At 36.9% G+C, this 20,718-nt stretch overlaps 1 protein-coding gene across 1 annotated transcript; it reads left to right on the plus strand.

The window, feature by feature from the left end:
• Positions 1-1,295: 1,295 nt before the first annotated feature.
• LOC135693807 (cell division cycle 7-related protein kinase) lies at positions 1,296-14,303 on the plus strand. Its single transcript, XM_065212379.2, has 10 exons — positions 1,296-1,810; positions 4,476-4,568; positions 5,081-5,210; positions 5,836-5,929; positions 7,985-8,127; positions 8,436-8,497; positions 10,716-10,965; positions 11,286-11,368; positions 12,186-12,335; positions 12,782-14,303. The coding sequence occupies exons 1-10, from the start codon at positions 1,666-1,668 to the stop codon at positions 13,312-13,314; spliced, it is 1,683 nt and encodes a 560-aa protein (XP_065068451.2). The 5' UTR covers positions 1,296-1,665; the 3' UTR covers positions 13,315-14,303.
• The last annotated feature ends 6,415 nt before the right edge of the window (positions 14,304-20,718 follow it).

Raw genomic sequence — 20,718 nt, forward strand, 5'->3', positions numbered from 1 at the left:
ATACAAATACAGGTATTAATCTTCTTGATGGCGTACACGTCCCAACTAGCTTTTGAAAGAGTTTAGACAATATAAAATGTCTTTATTTTCCTTCTCAAAAGTAACTTTTTTATGAAAATTCTTCAATATATAATGAAAATCATAAGACACATTTTGCAGTTGTTAAATATAATTTCAAAACTCTTTTTAGAAATTACCACCGTCAGCAAAATTTGCCCTTCCTCACTAAATTCTGTGTTTGTTTTGTTACATCCTGTGTTTCTGAGTACGACTTTAGAAGAAACGAGACCTGTAGCTAGAATATGACCATATTCCATATTGGACCAAAAATATTTTTTTTACTGCGCAGGCGCAAAATTATTTAATGATGTCATAGGTTAATATGAGATGTTTTTGTAAAGCGTAATTTTATTTAAATCTGTATTAAACTACGTTTCTGTGCTTTTTAAAATGAAACTGGAAAAATGAAAATTGGAAAAATTAAAAAAATGGATGATGTCATTATGCCTTCATTACAGAATTAGTGACAATGAAGTTCTTAAATGTGACGAACACAAAAGAACACCAAGAAGTGCTTCCAGATATGGCCCAGCAAGATGTTTTAGAATTAATAACTGATGTTTTTTATTTCGCAAATAATAAAAAAATAGTTTATCACTATAAATGGTTTTTTGTTACAGAATGTTTATAAAGCCCCCTCTCTCAATTTAACCCCCTCTCTCTTATAAGCTCCACTTTAAAGTGCTGAAAAACAACAAGTCCCCCCCGAAGGGCGGCTAAAAAGAGAATTTAGGGTATATGCAAAATCAGTTACAGATTACTGATATTATGGCTCAGTTCATAAAGTTATGAGCTGGGACCAAATTACGGAGGTTTGATGGGGCCAGAGCTTGCGCTCATTTGGTCACACTCACCCAGTTCGTTTAACTAATTTTGCAGATTTAGAGGTATTTCATGATGCTTTTTTCAGGTTATGGGAAAAATTTCAACAATTCAAAAAACATATTTTTGTGACGTCATCAGTTGACAACATTATTGTGTCCGAATCTTACCTTCTTCTACAGCCTACCAATTAGGAGCTAAGAGAAGGGAGGCTAAATTAGGGCTTGCTCAGAACAGCTTGGTCCAGATAAGGTTAACAGGGATGGGGTACCTCTTCTTATAGGGTTACTTTGCGATTTACTTTCGCATGAAACCCGTTTTTAACCTAATAATTTTGTCTGCGAAGGAGCAACTGACGGTTGTGCACCAATGGCGGGAAAATTTACAGGTCGCTGATTGGTTGAATTTTGGCATCTGCGCTTAAAATCGGGCCTAAACAGGATACAAGTCAGGTGGATAGACTGTCACGTTCCGCAGTGCCAATTTTTGTTTTTTAAATGGAAAAGCAAGGCATACAAAGGAACTGAATTTGACTAAGGATATGTAGAAGCTTATAATCTCCAGCACCAATTCTGGTTTACTGCACGAGTTGATGTTTTTGCAGTCGTTTTTGGTCACTAAGACAACGGAGAATTATCTTGGGAAAGTAGCCGTCACAGCATTTCTCAGATAGGCCTACTGGATTGTCTAACTAGCATTCATTTCATGATGTGAAATTGTACCTGAATTATAGCGCTACAAAGTTTACTAGAAAGAGTGTGCACCCATTTTAACTTTGAAACAATGACCGTGATGGATGCTGTTGAAACAGAAAGATGTACAAGAAAGAGTTTGTCAAGTTCAAATAAGAAGATAAGCGAAAGGAAGAAAAGCTCGTCAAAATCATCTGGAAAATCTTCTGCAAGAAAGAGAAGAGTTATTGGACAAGGTACGTACTGGGATTCAATTTCTAAAAGTAATTGACATTCAGTTAGTGTTTTTCTCTTTACAATGCTTGCAAAGATTGTATCAAGGATGTGTTTGTTGTTGCTGTAAAAAATAGATTTTGTATTTATATGAATTTTTCCTGGTCTTTAACTTTAATACTTTAAAACTTTAAATTTTAATGCAAAACTTTACATCAATGACATGCCTTTTTAAATTCATGAAATGACCTCAATAGTTGGTGATTTTCATCATATGCAACTTGCTGGTTTCTATATAAATATATAACATATACAGTTTCTGCTTCTTCTGCTGTGCAAGGTATTTCTGAGTCTTTTCTCCATTCTTTGAGATCTTTGATGATCTTATCAGTTTAAAATGATCCCTTTTCTTCAGTAATATCATCAGAAAGACCCTTTTCATAAATCACACTTTTTATCAATCTCTGGTATTTCCATTTTGCTGAAAATCATGCATCCTTGAGACAGCATTTACTTCTGATAACGTTTCTCCCTTTTTATTTTCTTCCTTTATCTATTTGTAAATTTAACTATCAAGTAAACTTTCCCTACTAATTGTTCAGGCCCTGTTAAATTATTCCTTTTTTATGGGGTCCTGACTTTGCAACCTTGATGATATTATCCCTTTATGTATTTTACTGAGATCCTAAGCTTCCAAATAAACAGTATAAGTGTAATGCTGTTCTAGGAAAGGACTTTTTCCCTTTTTCTCTGTACTGTGAATCCAATTCTTTTGGAGACAGATTGAGCCATGCAGTCTGAAAATTAATTGGATTCTATTGGCCAATATTACAACAATCATCAAAAGACTGAACAAAAAGTCAAACTCAGTTCTACTTTTTCTCAAGAGAAAATTTTTGCCGCAACAATTCACTTTTGCATACTGCATATGAGCTGTTGCGAAGTTTTCTGACGATCGTCTGAAAAATTACCTAGTAGAGATCTGCCTCTAGGAAGTGTCCAGATGACTTAAGAAGACTGATTTTGATGATGATGCCTCTGCCCCTATTCTGTTTTTTCATAGTAGATTTACATACATTGACTTGAAAAGCATTTCAAAAGTGGGGGCACATGTAGAGAAAATGGGGCACCTCCACTGTTTCTTACCACTGTTTCTGAAAAGTGGAATAGGTGGCACATGCCCTCCTGGTTCCTACATTTATGATTTCATTGCCTTTACTGCTCGAGTCTTCAGATAAAAATGTGACCAAACAACTTCCATCTACCTATCAGGACATCTATTGATATTGGTTGCTCTTGCATTCTTGGAACAAGTTTTGTATAAAGTTTGTCAGGGCATATTTTTCCTATTACTAGCTGCCTCAGTTTACGTCTATGAAAAGCATGAAGACTTTTTGCATCTTTTGGTGTCAGTCACTAAGTTGTGCTGTTACACATTAAATCAGGTTTCAGCAGTAAATTTTAAAATGATCTGGTCAGCCTTTACTTTGAGAATTGGCTTGGTCAAAGTGCCATTATTGCTGTGCACCTTTTACCACACTTCACACCAATTTTTGTTTATATTGCTTAATGTGACTGTTTAGGCCACAAACCTGTGATGTAAGGGGTCTGATTCTGTCTCAATGTTTATCAGAAATTTTGGACTAGCATTTAGATGTGCTGTCATGCTTCTAAAAGACTGCAGGCCATGTTCAAGGATGTGCAAGTTCCATTGCCAGCCATTTTAAAACAATTTCTAGCCATGGTTGAGCAAGAAAACATTAGAGTTTCTACAGGGGTCCTTGATTGGCAGCTTTTCTATTGTTTTTTGGTATGCTGTTGCAGAAAGTTTGCAGAGTTTTTGGGGTACTCCGTATAATTTGTAATATTTGCCTCAGAGGTTTACATTTTTGCCATTTGAAATGGGAGAGCAAAGACCTACAAAAGAGAAGACCTAAAAATTGTATAAGAAGGTTTCCTCAGTTTAAATTTACACAGTAACAGGTCTTTTCAGAAGAAATAGCTCACGCAAGTGGCCAAGTTCTTGCTTGTTCTCTCATACACAAGCGATGACTCCAGGTATTGATAACCAAGTTTTAAGATAATTTGGTGTTAAGGTAACATCAAATAAAAACAAACTTTATTGATGATTGTTGATGCTCTTCAAGAAAGATTAAATGCCCAATTATATATGTGGTTTGTTTGTTAAATTTTCTGTTCATCACAAAAATCATATGATGCTATTGCTTGTTGATTGCAAAATGTTGTATTAAGGGAAAGGGGAGTGGAGAATCTTCTCCCTTTTGTACTAAGTTGTTTATGTATCGACCTGAACATGAAAGAAAAGTAAGACTTTTAAGCCATAAGGAACATGTGACACTGTTATCACATGGAACATGTCCACAGTTATCTTCAGTTTAATTCCAATAATTTAAAGGCTTCAAACTACAGTATAATCCGGTTATAACATACTTTAAGGGACCAGCGTATTAAGTATGTTATATCCGAAGTACATTGTAACGAGGGTAAGTAAAAGTTGACTAAAACCAAGCACACCTTTTGCCGGGACCAAGCACACCAGTAATTTATATCCAAAAGTATGTAATAACCGAGTATGTTATAACGGGATTCTACTGTAATTACAAATTGTGGATTTGAAAACTGATCCAAAAAAAGTTCTGTATTCTAATCATTTTTTTTTCTTTCCAGGTGAAGCATACATCAGTGAGGTGTCTGGGGACCTTATAGAAAAGTTCCCTGTTATCAAAGAAAATTTTGACATTCTTTCCAAAGTTGGAGAAGGTAATTTTCTCCAATCTTACTTTAGGCCATATAGAATTAATTAATTGACCTGTTTCATGTTGTGGTGCTACCTTTATTGGTTTTTAAATTTTAATTTTCATACAAAAGTAACACTCATCTTAGATTTCTGGAAAGTTGAAATATTTTATATATATTTTGTATTTCCTGATTTTAAAAGAAGCTGATAATCAATCATTTCCCAATTTATTATAACATATGCACATTTTCAAATTCAATACCATCTGCAAAAGTTTTGGTTTAGGGACCCTCTAGAATATTGGGAGGGCCCAGGCACACATGCCCCCTGCTCCCTGCCCCTCTCTTGCTACCCCCTGCTCTGAACTGGGAGCTTCTGGATGGCTTCTTGTCAATCATAATAGATGGACCACATAGCATAGCCACAAACCTAGAAAGTAACTCCCTGGCTTGAAAATCTTGTGAACTTTTATTTTATTTTTCTGTTAACGTAGGTTAATTTTACAAAACTCATTTGTCTTCTCCTCTGACTGCAGGAACATTCAGCAAAGTTTATCTAGCACAATTAAAGTCATATCCAGATGAAATAGTGGCCATAAAGCATATAGTGCCAACAAGTTCACCTGTAAGAGTGAGGAATGAGCTGTCATGTTTGCAGAAACTGGGGTATGTCTTTCACAGGACTAATTTAGTAAAGCGATAGTGAATCTCAGTGTAAAAGTTTTCTTTTCTAGTCAATTTGATAAGAACATACCTGAAAAAGTTTTGTGGAAATGCTAGCAGTAGAAAGCTGGGCCAGACACCAGAAAGCAATTATGGGAGGACATTATAAAGCCACTCATAGAAGCAGAGTGTTTGACTGATCTCCTAGAATTTTATCCTTGTCTTCTTAGCAAAGAGGGCCAATGCCACACAAAAATATGAGCATAGAGGGCCCTCTTGTCTACTACATTGCTAATAATAGCGTTTTTACTCTGTAGCCACCCCACAATTTGAAATTACAAATGTGCTTTGTTTTTTCAATTGCTTCTTGCTGACATTTTTTGTCAGTTATTGATTAAGAGCCATTTTGGGGCTCTGTTCATTCAGCTTAGAGTTATCATGTGTGACAGGGCCCCTTTCCATGAGAGGCATGAAAGTGTTTCAATTGGTAAAATGCAACCTGGTGTCAAAACCCATCTAGCTAGCATCTGCATATTGCAAACCTTTTTTGTTTTCAGCTGCATGTGACCAAAATTAGTCAAGTTAAAATTTTGTCCAACTGAATCTGTCATTTTATAATTGTTTTTAGAGGGAAGCATAACATCATTGGAGTCAAGACAACTTTGAGAAATAATGATCACATCGCTTTTATCCTGCCATATTTCAAACATGACAAGTTTCAGGTAAACAGATTTAATGACTTTATTCAATCCTATGCTATCACCACTACCATGCCATTCTTCTTTCTCACATTGAACCAAATGGAATAAAACGCGGTAATTACCATGCGACCAGAGCCCAAGCTGCTTTTCTGAGTGGTCCAATTTACATCTTTTTCAAAAAAGACAATCTTGTGTGGTAATCAACATTTTCACAAATCACTTTCACATTCTTTTTTTAAAAGGAAAATCGTGTTTTTTATCATGGCTCTCATACAGAATTATTTTTTATCATGGCTTTTCTTCTTGGATTATTTTTCATATGGCTACATTCATCTTTTTGCATCAGTTATAGGATATTTCTTATTTAAAGCAAGGTCGGACACTTGATCAAATATTGGGGGGCAAGCCTATTGTTTTAATAAGATGACGTCACATTTCCCCTTGTTTTAGAACAAAAGACCATTGTCTTCTAAAGTATTGCCCCCCCCCCCAAAGTGTCCGCCACTGGTTTAAAGTTTCTAACCTCAACTATTATAATGGTACGTTACCGTATTTCCTCTAAAAAAAACGCTGGGGGGCGTAAGACAAAATCTAACTTTTAATTGGAATTAATTGTAGCCTTAAATAGAGGGTGGCGTTTATCAGGGGGCGATGTTTATAAAAATTTAAATTTTTCAAATGAAAAATGGCAACAAAAGTGCGATGAAAAAATAAAAAAACAGACTTTAAGCAATGTCCTCTTTTCACAAAAGCACGTAAGAAGTAGTTCACAAAAGATTTGTTCACGTTATGGAAATGTCAAGGAATGTCTCTCGTCAGAGTCCTCGTCTCTATGACACAACAACTTTCATTGCTTTCGAATAGTAGGCGTATAAGCTATCGCTATTTCTGTTTTGGTATGGAGTTTGAAAGAGGGCGGCGTTTATTACAAATGGTTGACTTTTCACAAATGGTATCAGAGGGCGCAGTGTTCAATATAGGGCGGCGTTTATCTGAGGGCGGGGTTCATTCGAGAAAATACGGTGTTTATGTAAAATAGCCTTTTCAACAATGAACCTTTGGATCAAATTAACTGCAGGAAATTGTTGATGTTTGCCAGGAAATTTTTAACGTGAAATCTCCATTGCTTGATTTAATGTTACAATATTTCTACGGAATACTGTTTTCTTGTGATATACATACTGTATAATTTTTGTTCTGCACTACCAACAAAAAACAAAGATTAGCTTTCAATCATCTGTATTGTAAGCATCTGTTATGCCAAATTTCCGTGCATAATTTTCAGCTATTAATTTAATTCCAGCAAGCTAAAACAAAGTTCATTCCTTTTTTTTACCTTAGCCATTCTATTTATGTAAAAAGACTTAAAGACAGACAATCTTGTTACGTCAATTGTTTTGAAGGTGAACATGCCCCAAAACCTGTGTGGATGTGTCCATTATTATTATTTTTTTTCTACTGGCATTCACATATATTTTTCATCACTTGCTTTATAAAATGTAAGCGTTTTGGTCTCAAATCTTTGCCTCTAGCACCACCCCTGATTTAAAACATTTATTTTAACCATTAAAAAATAAAATAGTATTCTTACATGTTGTATGAACTACTAGCTTTGATGATCAACCCAACTAGAGCAAGATGTATAGATATATCAATACTTATAAAGTATCTAGTTTGCTAGTACTGATATGAAATTTAATCAAAGTTATTATAGATTTTCAGATCTACTTTCTTTAACCTTGAAAACAAACTATGAGTATCGTGCTTGATCATGTTCTTCTTGATCATCTAATACAGTATAAACAAAATGATTCCTGTTTCGAATAGCTATGATCAAGACTGCAAGACCAACAATTAGTTCTTTGTAGTGTGACAGTTTGTTTTTAGGACAAATTTTCAAACAAATCAAGCAATTGAAATATCAATTTCAGTGGCTGGAAACTTTCTCGAAGCTTCACAGGAAATCTTGAATTTTTTTATTTTGCTTCTAGGAAGAAAATTTTTTTTTCAAGGCCTGCCAGATAGCGCCAATGTTTTTTTGTCATTTTAAGTAAGAAGTATTTTCATTTTTTGCAGACCTTTTTCAGACGGTTGAATACCAATGAAATAAGAGATTACATGAAGAACTTATTTGCAGCACTTGCGCATGTTCATAGTTACAACATCATTCATAGAGATGTCAAACCGAGTAATTTCCTTCATTCAAGAACGACTAAAAGGTGAAAATTGACTTTCAGAGTTTTTCGATATTTTGCTAATTGTATTTAGTATATAATTAAGTATTTTGGCAATATTTTTTGCTCAGCCTTTTCACAGTCAGCTAAGACTGAAGGTCTACCGTCTTCAAAGAATTTAAATTATTATTATTGTCGTTAAGTTTGGAATATTATCAAAAGCGATGAAATAAATGTTTTTTCTTTGATAAATAACTGTTATATGATGTTCACCGCCTATTGCACAGTACACATCAGTAGGGTTTATTTCACCAAAAAAATTGATTAATATTAGGCTGGTATTTCGTTCATAGGTATTCACTTGTCGATTTCGGACTTGCAATGCAAGTTCCTGGGACACATGGAATGTTATCAGGTTTGTTTATTTCTTTGTCTTCATGAAATGTAGGTTTTTTTAATCAAAGTGACACAATGAATGTTTTTTGCATTTGAATTCTATTTGTGTTTGTATTTGTTGCTACCGAGCATCCGGAGGTAGTTTTTAGGACACTGAGAAGCTATGCTTATCGAGCAGTGTCCTGGTCCTTCCTCTCGATGTGACCACACCTCGTGATTCCTACGCCTGGAATTACAGAGAGCTGGCGACTCTCCTCACTCTGGGTGAAAGTTTGGTCATGCCAGGAACTCGAACCACGGACCCTTGGGTCTGTAGTCAGCGCCTCTAACAACTGAGCCATCCTCGAATTCATACCCTTAGAATCGAAACTTCCGGGACGTAGAAAAGTGAATTTGTTTTTTCTCTGCCAACAATTTCCGCATGAAAAGAAAAATCAAAGACATTAGTCACAATTAAGTGGAAGTAAAACGTAAATCTTCGAGTTGACCCCCTTGTTTTAGCCCACCTTCAAAGGAATAATACAGCCAAAGGAACGCAGACCACATGCATTTTCCAAAGGTCAGAATTACCACCTTTGGAATAAGAACCATTTCATATCTAGGAAGAAATTATGGCATAAGTTATCCACAGAAATAAAAGAGTCATCAAGTTTTGCCCAGTTTAAAACTCAGATCAAAAAAATGGAAAGGAGAAGAATGTTGTTGCAAATTACGTAGATGCTGCGTAGCTCAGGTTGGATGCAGATGCCAATAACAGAACGTGCTTGCAATTAAAAGCAACCAAGCCAAATTGACACTTTTTACCGGTCACAACAGCAGTTGCATTGGTCGTAACGTTTTGATTCACTTCTGAAAAACATTCTGAAAAAGCTGGAAAGGGTGCGTTTTATGGCAACATGGGGAAGATTTTAAACTCCCCCCTTCCAATAAGCGCCAACCAATTAAGTAAAATAAATTGCTAATCCCCCATGGGATGATTCTAGTATTTACGGCTTGCCCAAATGCATCGACTCACGAAAGTAACCTTGTACTGATTGGAACACGGGTCCCATCAAAGGCAAGTTGCAAACCATGGTTGCCTAAAGCTGATAACTCATTGAAGAGGACGCCTATTTACCGTGACCTGTTGTTTTGATGCCGTCTTGGATTCGAGAACGAGAACTTTTCTATTCTACACCTCGAGTTCTTGGCACTGATATTTGATATTGATATTCAACCTTTATTGTCCAAAAATATTTGATTTATGGGACAAACTCCTATGCTCTATTATCGCGAAGTTAGCCGCATTCCTTTTCAGGATCTAAACGACTTGACGAAGCTTATTTTTTGAAATACCGTTCATTTGTGACATATAACTTCATATATAACTCCAAATTTACAAACTGTGGCAAGAGTGTTGTGACAAGGGCGCATTACCATTTGTTAAATGTTTTGCCGAAATTCATTTTTGTTTTAAAATATTTAATATGACGGATACTTAATCGAACAAATCTTCATCCCGTGACTGTCTCTTTTAACCTGCGTGAAAATTCTTAATTAAAAAACGAAATTTGAAACTTGAAGCCCCTTAAACTGGAAATTCGTACTACAAACGGAAAAAGGCACGAGAAGTTTCCACAATGATTTTAGGGGTGCTCTTGTCAATGCATCGTGGCCTTGTTCCAAAATGGAAGTTGCTTTGCTTTTTCCAAAAAAGGAGGCTGCATTCTCGTTGGAACAACTTCTGAATCTTTGTATGTGGTACATAAGAACAAAAAGTCACATTATATTTGTTTATTGGCAGAATAAGATTTTTTCATTACCAGGCATCGTGATATGGCTAGAAATATATAACTAGAAGTATATGGCTAAAAAATATATGGCTCAAGAATATATGGCTCCAATATTTATGGCTCAAAATATGTGGTCCAAAAATCTGTGGCTCAAAAATATGTGGCTCAAAAATATGTGGCTCAAAAATTTGTGGCTCAAAAATTTGTGGCTCAAAAATTTGTGGTTCAAAAATATATTAAAATAGCAAACATCCAACGTTTAAAAATCGAATTTGACTTTCTTGTGATCGATTCCTACGTTAATTTTTTCCGATTTAAGATCGGCTTGGAATTGTACCAAACTTTTTACTCGCTGAACTATTGCAACACAATCATCAGACAGCCAGAAACTAAGAACTGTATATATATATATATAAATATTGATAGATATGAATCCATAATAGTCTCTGATTTATCTTTTTATAGAAGATAATAGTCCAGCATCAGCCAACACTAGGGCAAGGACCCATGCCAAAGTTAAGCTAAATACAGAGCGTAGTTCTCAGAACGAGGCCTCAAAGATCGCTGCCAAAAACAGTATAGCACGAGGAGACAAGTATTCGGCCAAGAACACGAGACTGCGACCGGAGTCTAATTTGAGGACTGGTGTCCTTTGTAAAATAGGTCACCATCCAGGCCATTCACACACGTCTGTTTGTTCATTCTGCTGTTCCAGGTATTATTCCGTTGTGATTGAATAAAATGCATTTTCTATATCAAGACAACATACAGGATCCCTTCTTTCTAAAGCCAGTGCTATTTGGGTTACGTTCGGTTGCTCTGAGGGTGTTATTTCTTTCGAATGTAATTGTTTACCCACCACAGTATCAATTTGAACTCCTTCCATTTATCCTCATATGATTTCTTGCTACGTTTACAGTGTTTCTTATATTTGTTATTCACCAGCAATTAAATTCTGAATAATTATTTTTTACATTTTTGCTGTAAACTTTTCTGTGGTTCCATTTCATCTTGTTTTTGAATTGCTTTTGTTAGATCTGGACAAAATGCTCCTCGCGCTGGCACACCAGGATTTAGATCGCCGGAAATTTTGATGAAATTACCCAATCAAACGACAGGTTTGCAACTTTTTCTTTTTTATCACATGTCTTAGCGAGAACAGTATAGATCGAGTAATTTACTTCAATTGTAATTTATTTCATTGCCACTGAAAAGAGAAAAGGCAGATGGGAAAATGTTTTTTCAACGCGACAAAAACAGTTGTTTTTTTATCATTTATCAATAGGCTTAAAGAAAGAGAAAAACAAATTAAAAAGTTGATAGCTTATTAAAAAGGTGTCTAGAAAAAATAAAATTGCTGCTCTGCCAAGGAGTCCTGTTTGGGTCCTGCGTGTTTAAAGGTTCAAAGGATACTCTCTTATTCCAGCACTACATTAAAAGAGCATTTGACTTTGTTTTTAAAAGAGCAATCTCGTTGCGTTAGCATTTTGCGATATGCTATTGTTCTTTATTTTAGCCTGGTTCCCATGAAATCGCAAGAGTCAGGAATGGTCCCTTACCGATCCTTTCTTTCATCTTCCATAACAATCAACGAAAAAGTGTTCCCATTCATCGGGGAAATATTTTCTGTCAACAAAGCAACAGCAAACGCCAAATAACTTTCCTATGATCGGTTAATTTAATTAGAGTTACAATTTTTTTAAACAATAATATATCGGTGACGTAGGAAACCCGTGTTTCCATTAGTGTTTTTACTGATCGGAAGAGTCGCAAGAATCCAGAAAGTCATATCATTTCATTTCTCCCGACCCTTGTGATTCACAGTCGGCGCAGTCGTAACGATCGCAAGGAAGTGTTCTCATTGACTCTAACCAACAATTTTATGATCTTATGAGAACAAGAACTATTTGCAACTTTCCAAACTTTCCCTTTTAGCTGTCGACATATGGTCTGCAGGCATCATCTTGCTGTCATTTCTAAGCGGCCGTTATCCATTCTTCAAAGCCAAGGACGATTTGTCTTCCCTGGCACAAATTATAACTGTATTTGGTAGCAAAGAAGTTGCTTCTGCTAGTAATCTAATAGGTAAGTGATTACAATTATATAAATTGTTTACCTGTATTTTATTTCCATATTCTGATATTTACCTATGTCCTTACTTTTTGCTGTATTTTCGCCCCTGCTGAAGAAATCTAGGAATGGAGGCTTGATCCCCGTACCTGGTATCTTGCCTAGGCCTTAGGTGGTATTCACAGGCTTCTGAATTCAAAGCTGTTTAAAAGATAGCCTTCAGTGTTTACTAGATACCAATCTGTAAGTGGATGTCCTTTATATTAGTGTGCTTTCTAAAAGATGGCCTATACGATTGAGCGCTCCAGTTCTAAAGCGAGGGTTGATTATTCAAATTATATCTTCCTTATTAAAAGAAAGGGTCGTATTTTAAATAGAATACAATCGAGAAGTGTTAGATAATGGCCCTGGTAATATTAGGACGTAACCTACCACTACATTATTCATTCATGTGTTTTTAGGCAAAGACTTGACCTGTTCTCAAACTATGCCTCCTTTTGAGCTAAAGTCATTGTGTGAGAGGCTACGGCAAAAGACTTGTACCTGCCAAAGACTAACTAGCACCAAGCGAAAATACTCGTCTCGCGATGCAGTATCGAAGCGTCCGAGAATCGAAAGTTTTGAATCAAACGAAAGCGAGGAACGAATTAATACAAGTGTGTCCCCGAATCGAAACAGCGCAGATGACAGGCGAGAGACTTCTACGAAAATAGAACCTCGACGAAGTCCGAGAAAGCGGCAAGGTTTACGTGGGTACGATAACTTGGAAAATACTTCGACTCCTATTTCTAATGACAAAATACAACCATTAGAAGATTCGCCACAGTATCGACGTGTCAGTGACACAGAAACACGAACGCGGACGTTTTCGTACGGCGATTGTTACTGCATACCGGATAGCGCGTATGATCTGCTATCAAAGTGCTTAAAACTTGATCCGGCTCAACGCATTACCGCTTCAGATGCGTTAAATCATAGATTTTTAACTAGCTAGTGCAGTGATATTATTTTTGAATTAATGTTCCATCTTTATAGAAGTTTTATTAAGAAAGTTCAATTTTGGTTACGCAATACCCGTGTATGTGATTGAACAGCACGCACGCGTAACAAACTTTTACACGCAACGCACACTTATCAATTAGAAGCAAATATTCCCTCCGAACCCTCTTACTCTAGCTTCATTCTCTTCCGTTCAAAAGCCTGCAAACTGACACCATAGTTCGTCTTCACGTCAAAGTGACGCCGCGTTCTTTCCCAAATCTTGCATCATCCTTAACCGTTGTATAAGCAATGATATCCCGTTTTTAACAATTATGACGTTTCCAAGGGTCAACTGAATATTGAAAATGTTTGTGACATTATTTTGGGTATCTATCCCAAGCTCTCTACTTCAGAATCTTATACCAGTGCCTGTTTGTAATATTTATTCTCTGGTCCCATATATGTTTACAAATAAAAGAAATTTGCATATAAGCCTCGCAGGCTGCTGAACAAAATATGCTGTTTTATTTCTCCATTACAATTTCATATTTTCAATTTGTATCTGTATTAACGATCTATGATTATACCACGTTGTTCTGTATGGCATAAAGCCTGTCACATCCTGATTCTTTGAAGCCAATCTTTTTCAACCAGGGATCATCTAGGTTTATCCTTCTGTTACGAGATTTCCTGGATAGAAATGAAACCGATCCACTTTGCAAGGGACATCCGTCCTCATTATGGATGAAATTCCTTTTGATTTTTAGCATTTTTGGTAAAATTTGGTTTTAGAACTATCATTTCTACAATGGTTTCAATACTGGTTATCTTTCTTGAACCGCAAATCGGTGTAGCCATTTACGAGTAGATCTTTTTGCCGCAGCAGATAAAATCTTATAATCCTCATTATGTTTTTCATTATGTAAATAGCTTAAATTTTCTTTTTTCAAATTTAAAGAAAATAAAGATGAATGCTTTGTTGATGAATATTATTGAATTAAACTGAGTAGTTATTCTTGATTTTTGTCTTTGTTTTATTGATTTTGAGAAGAAACTTAAAGGGGCAGACTTGGAAATTCCACTAAACTTTCCTCAAAAATTGATTCTTAGTTGTCTTCGCCAGAAGCGGACTGGCCCACCGGGACACCGGGAAATTTCCCGGTGCGCTCTTTGCCTCAAGTTTTTTTTCAAAATTTCAAAAGGCGAACTAAAATTGATTACAATCATCAATTGACCTACCGTCCAAAATACGTTTGCATAAAAAGCTTAGCTTCACCTTTAAGTTGAGCAATATTGAGATTGATTGCGAAGTTTCTCAATTCCTGTTTTTGTAAGATTTATTTCATCAGCAAATTCTGCTAGACTTTCAGAAATCCTTGAAAAGAACATACTTTGTTTTGAAAACAGCTTAAAAACCTAAACATTTTACAACATACTAAAAGCTTTTTCGTCTGACACTCCTCAGAGCATAAAACGTCAGAATAAAGGGTCCGAAAGAGCAAGATGACCTCCAAGCCCCCGTTTCGTTTGCATCCTAGTTTCCCCATTCTGTTGCCCATTGCGAAGGGTTTTTAGAATGAATTATGACAACGTTTTCAAAAAACTGATTCTCAGCTACACAAAGTTTTTCTGGACCCGTTTTACAAACCCCAAAGTTAAGCAACTTTCGCACCTATTGGCGCCCTTTTGGTTACTTTTCCTGGTGAGTAGAATAGTAGCCAGTCCGCCATTGGTCTTCGCAATCTTTCAAGGACAGTAAAAATAGAGATGAAATTGAATGTGACCCTCCCTTTGACCCTTACTGAATTTTTTCTGGTTTTTTAACCACGTGTTTATCTTTACTTCTGGCGAGGACGAACATAAGGAATATATGTACAAGGATGAAATAGCTTGCTCTAAACCAACCAAAATACAAGTTGGTCGGTCTAAACCCGTCTTAACCAATCAAATCACAGAGCAGTCGAAATCATGATAGTTTTTTCAGCAGTTGTAATAACTGTGCACGCAAGCAAAAATAATGGAGATGTTACCGTTACTTTTGATGCATTTGCAATGTATATGGGAGCACTTCCTTAAACGGTTATATGAACAGCCCAGATTTCAGAGTATACATTCTTGCAAGCTCTCAATTGTTTGTTTTTAGATAACTGACATAGAAATATTATCAGGGGCGTAGCTAGTGGGGTGGTAACACCCCCCCCCCCAAATACCTCATGAATTCGTCGGTAAATCTCCAGTTTGTCTACAAAATCCTTAGTTTGTGGGTAAATCATCGATCAGTAGGCGAAATAGCGCCTAAATTCTTCTCCATCTATGTCTTCGTTGGTAATTTTTTCTATTGATGACCCTCCACCTCCTTCGTCTTGAAGGTCAAGCGATGCCACTGCATACTCTTTCCTTGTTCTCCACGAAGCGTGATTTTATACAACTCTTTTATCAAAATCTTCTTGCGTTTTATTCAGTGCCCGTAACATTGATTCTTTTGGCAGCTCATGGTGATTTTACATTGAAAATCTTTCGACTTTCTTCTTAAACCATTTTTTTAAAAAAAATGAATCAGCATCGATTACTAAAAGTTTCCTATCTTGGCATCTAAGTTTTGGCGTCTTAGCACTAGAAGTTTCTTAGTTGTTTTCTTATTTTCGGGACCTAAAATTTCCTTGATGTTTTGAAGTTGAGCATTTTTGGAAGAATATAAACGCAAATTTTCACGAGAAAACCCATGCAGATCAAAATCCACAAAAAACTTAAAAAAAATATGGGCAAAAAAGTCAGTTAATGTTATATATAGTAAAACGGTCTCTACACGATTAATCATTAAGAGTTGTTAAATCTTAGCATTTAATACGGAGCCGTATAAAAATAGAATTCGGTATTTATCATTGACTCCTTTTCTTGAGCCTTGTACTAAAATATCTTTATTATACATCATATTTTCAGCCATCCAAGTACTTGTTTCTTAAAAACCAGTTTCTTATAATTTAAAAACGTGTACATGAATCAATTTGTCACAAGGAATTTCCCCTAGACTAGTCTTAGACCCCGTTTACACGGGATCGATCCAGGCCGGGATCGATCCCAAACTGGTACAGATCGGCATTCCGTTTACACGGGAACGCTCGGGATCGATCCGCTATCCGTGCTAATTTGGGAATGCTTTGGAAAGCCTACCAGTTTGGGATCGATCCAGTTTGGGATCGATCCCGTCTGGTGTAAACCCTCGAAAAGGTGGGATCGATCCCAAATTAGCACGGATAGGAAACGAGGCTAATAAATTATCCAATTGGAGGTGCTTTGAACATGGTGCTTTGAGCTTTTTTCTATCAGATTTTGCGTGCATTCTCGTTTCTCGCCCACCAGAAGAGAAGAACGAAACAACATGGAGGAATTTTTTTACAACTTTATTGACAAATTTAGCAAACATGCTTCAACTTATGGGAATGATTCATTCTCGACATAGATTGAGGCAGCGTCGCCTGTTAGAAACGCTTCACCCTCTTCCTCCTCATTTGGGTAGGCCGCTATAAAGTTTTTATAGATGTCCTCATACTTAGAACGAATAGCCTCCCAGTTCTGGCCATCGGTTAACTTCGAAATTTTGTACTCCAGCGTGATCTTCAGGAGTAGGGCCATTTATTATTTTTCGAATTCTAAGCCATTTTGTTGTCAATCTTCCTACAAATTTGGCGCTATCAACTCTATCTTCTTTGTGTTGCTAATGACATAAGCAATACGCATGTGCGTTCCTCCCTAAGGGCCGATCTGGGATCGATCCCGTGTAAACATGTAATGTTTTGGGATGGATCCCGTGTAAACGCAAGCGAAATTTACGGATCGATCCAGTTTGGGATCGATCTATCCCGTTTCTCCGTTTCTCCCGTGTAAACAGGGTCTAACTCAATAGTTCTATTATTTTATCTTGCTTGAACTCAATCAAACATAATGCAACATGGATTGATAGCGTTCACAGTCAAAAACGTTCAGAGTACCATACAAAAAATACATTGTTATAGGTGATGATAAGTATTGTTTAGCGAATTGTTGGATTTGTTTGGCCTCTTGCCCCTGAGAAACATATAATCCAATAAGCAAAACACCAGACATATGGAGATTTTGTCAGGGTTTTCCTAGCCTGCATCACAGACCATAACTGAGAAGGAGTTATGGTGGGTTTTCCTGGCTCTGTTTTGTTTTTACTGTTGATGCCCTATATGTTTCTTTTCCTTGTTCCAAGCATCACCAAAGATGCCAGTAACCTGTTTTCCGCATCAGCACTGAACTATAAACTCCTTTTGCTACTCCTTTAGAAAGCACTGCTTTTGAAATTTGGCTCTCTGAAGGCCAATTACTTCTAACTGGCATTGTAAGCAAAGAGTTTCGTGCCCCATCAAAAACATATTCCCAAAGAGGTACTTTGCTTGTCGGCTGGGAAATAAATTGTTTTAAAGCTTCTCACGTCGTCCTTTTTTAAAGCGTGAATATATGTTTATATGTGTTATGTTAGATTATATATGTACAATTTGGTTATGTTGGTTGCATTTCTTTTGGTTGAATCATTGGATCTAATTGAAAGGGGAAAGAAGCTCACTAAAAGGTGTTGATACCGTCACATTAAAGGAAGGGGATACATTTCTCAATCAAAATTTGCTTATATTAGCAATAACCTCGGCGAAGGTAATGTGCTAAAACTATCAAATGCTAATAAAGTAATCAGTTGTTACGTCGTTGCTAAAGTTGTTTCAGATGAATTTCAAGATGGTTGAGGACGAAGTGCACGCCCTGTCGAAGTCATGGATACGTGCGCTGTCTGTGCGACAGAAAAATGTTGACATCGATTTGAAAAAAGTGAGCAAGGAATCTGAGAGAGCGTATAAAACTTTCCTTCAGCAACAAAATGTGCTAAAGACGAAACTCATGGACAACCAGCTTAAGCGCGAGAAAGTACTTGAAAAAGCACGGAAAAAGTCCACGTCGCGCCTAAAAGCGTTGTCTCGATCTGCAGAAGATCTTGCGTCGATTGGCAGTAAATTAGGCCCCCGATTCTCAAAACAGGAGCAATATAAACATGATAAGAGTTTCTCTGTAGCGGCATATTCAGGTGCTGATGCGCTTGAACAAGAACATACAGGACTAAGGCCACGCTCATACTCTAGAAGTGAACAAGATTTAAGGAATCTCTTGCCAGATGACAGTGCTACCATCCAATCAAGTGTCTCACAGTCCTGGAAAGACGACAAGGGTTTTGTTCTACCGAAAATTAATTTAGATCCTCCAAAGTGTAAGTCGCACCAATCGTTTACTTCAGGGTCGAATTTGACGATGAATAGTAATACCCATTCAAGGTTTATCCAAAGGAGTTTATCTACTGGTGTTATGAACAGCGACATTGGAAGAGTCGGTTTGCTGTCATCTTACACGTCAGAAAAGAAAGCGCCCCAGAGCCAATCTTTTGATGAAGGAAAGCTGGCTCCAAAGAGGCAAGAAAAGATGCGAAGAATAAGCGCAGGTGGAAAGCTAACTTCCATGACTGCTGACTTAAATCTACATGACAGAATTGAACAACTTCGTAGACCCATTGTTGAACCCTTGAATGTGACAGGAGAAACTCGAAAGATCAGTGCTTGTGACAGGCCTATCATTTTGGATGCATTTAGTGATCCCACAGAAATGACAGCTCAGTCAAGTGGACTAAATAAATTGGAACAAATAGAACGAAACACGAGAGAACCTTTGAAAGTCACACGAAAAACTCGAAAGATCAGTGCTTGTCACAGGCCTATCAATTTGCATCAATCTAGTGACTCGTGTGAATCGCCAGCTAATTCAAGTGCTCCAAATGTGGAGCAAATAGGTGGATACAAAGAAGAAGTACTTAGTGTGACAAGAAGAACTCGGAAGATGGGTACCTGTGTTAGGCCAGTCAATTCACACGCATTTAGTAACTCGTCAGAATTTACAGTTGATTTAGTTGCGCCAGATAGAGTGACACATTTAGAAGGGAGTAAAGGAGAACCACTGAACGCGACAAGAAAAACTCAGATGATCAATGCATGCGACCAGCCTGTTAGAGTGGGTTTCTGTGTAAACAATCCATATACGCTCAACAGTTCTCAACCACTACTGGAAGGAGGTAAACCAATAGCAGAAATGGAAAAAGTTTTTGACATAAGGCGAAAGACCAGCGCCTGCAGTCACTCTACTGAGGATAGCGTTAAATCCCTGCCTTTTACCTCAAGCCTTCCAAACACGGGGCCAATTAGAAGTTGCTCGGCAGTTTATGAAAAGAAACGAATTTTAATTGGACGGCAAGCTAGTAGCCCAGAACTGTTAATGGTTCCAGATGACGTTACTAAAATACAATGATTTGCGTATTGTTAAGTTCGCATAAAGTCTCTTTTAAGCGACAAGTTATTCCAGTATCTGAATAGGACTCACTGAAGTGGTCCCATCATAGAACTTTATCTTGCTTATAAGATCGCTCCCTTTAAGGAGCATCGCTATATAGTATCAATAAAGTAATAATTATCTTTCATATTAATGCAGGTTGATTTGTTCAGTAAGTGAAGTCACTTTTTTCAATCAAAAGACCTGCGCGATTAAGAATTCTATGTAATTAAGAATTCATCTTGGTTGGTTAGCATCCAGGGGGGCTCAAATAGCTACCTTACCTTAACCCTATCTCTCCTGTTGTTTTGAGGCGACTTGGTGAAGTTTTGAAATTCATTAACTCGTTTTTTATTATAATCTGTAGTCATTTAAACAGCTTTTGTTCTAATACTGTATTCAAATTCAGAGCACGTTCACCGTCATGACACTGCCTTGCTTTCTGAGAAGGGACTCTGGAAGTCAATACCTGGAAATCAAGAGCAAGCTGAATGCTGTACGCAGTTTTCTGAGAGTCCTGTTTCATTTAGGGCCAAGAGTAACCTGTATCACTTTACTCCCTTATCCAGGGCCTACGCCACGAATTTGAAAGTGGGGAGAGGGGGGAAGGCTAGCAAACGTAAGGGCCAAGGCATTTTATATACAGGTAGGTCCATTCGCAATCATCAAAAATTCACCAAAAAATGTCGAAAACAAATTTTACAGACCTTAAAGTATCAACCACAAAGTGCTGATCAGACCCAATAAAAAATCGAAATATGAGCTTGCTGTTGAGCACATAAGATACCACCACTAATCAATTAGTTCAAATAAATTCCTGTTTTTTAAATTCTTGTGTGTTCGTTGGACCCATATTTATCAAAACGGTTTATCAAAATCAGGTACCCAAAAGTATCAGATAACAAAGAAATTTCTTACCCATAATTAGCTATTGGATGGATATAAAAATTATCAAGTGACCCCATGGGGTTTATTACCTATTAGAGTATTAAAATGGGCACCAAAATCCTGCACGAATCCCCTACAGAAAATA

Source organism: Rhopilema esculentum, chromosome 11, assembly GCF_057945365.1.
Source record: "Rhopilema esculentum isolate cy_ngs chromosome 11, ASM5794536v1, whole genome shotgun sequence".
Classification (NCBI taxonomy): domain Eukaryota; kingdom Metazoa; phylum Cnidaria; class Scyphozoa; order Rhizostomeae; family Rhizostomatidae; genus Rhopilema; species Rhopilema esculentum.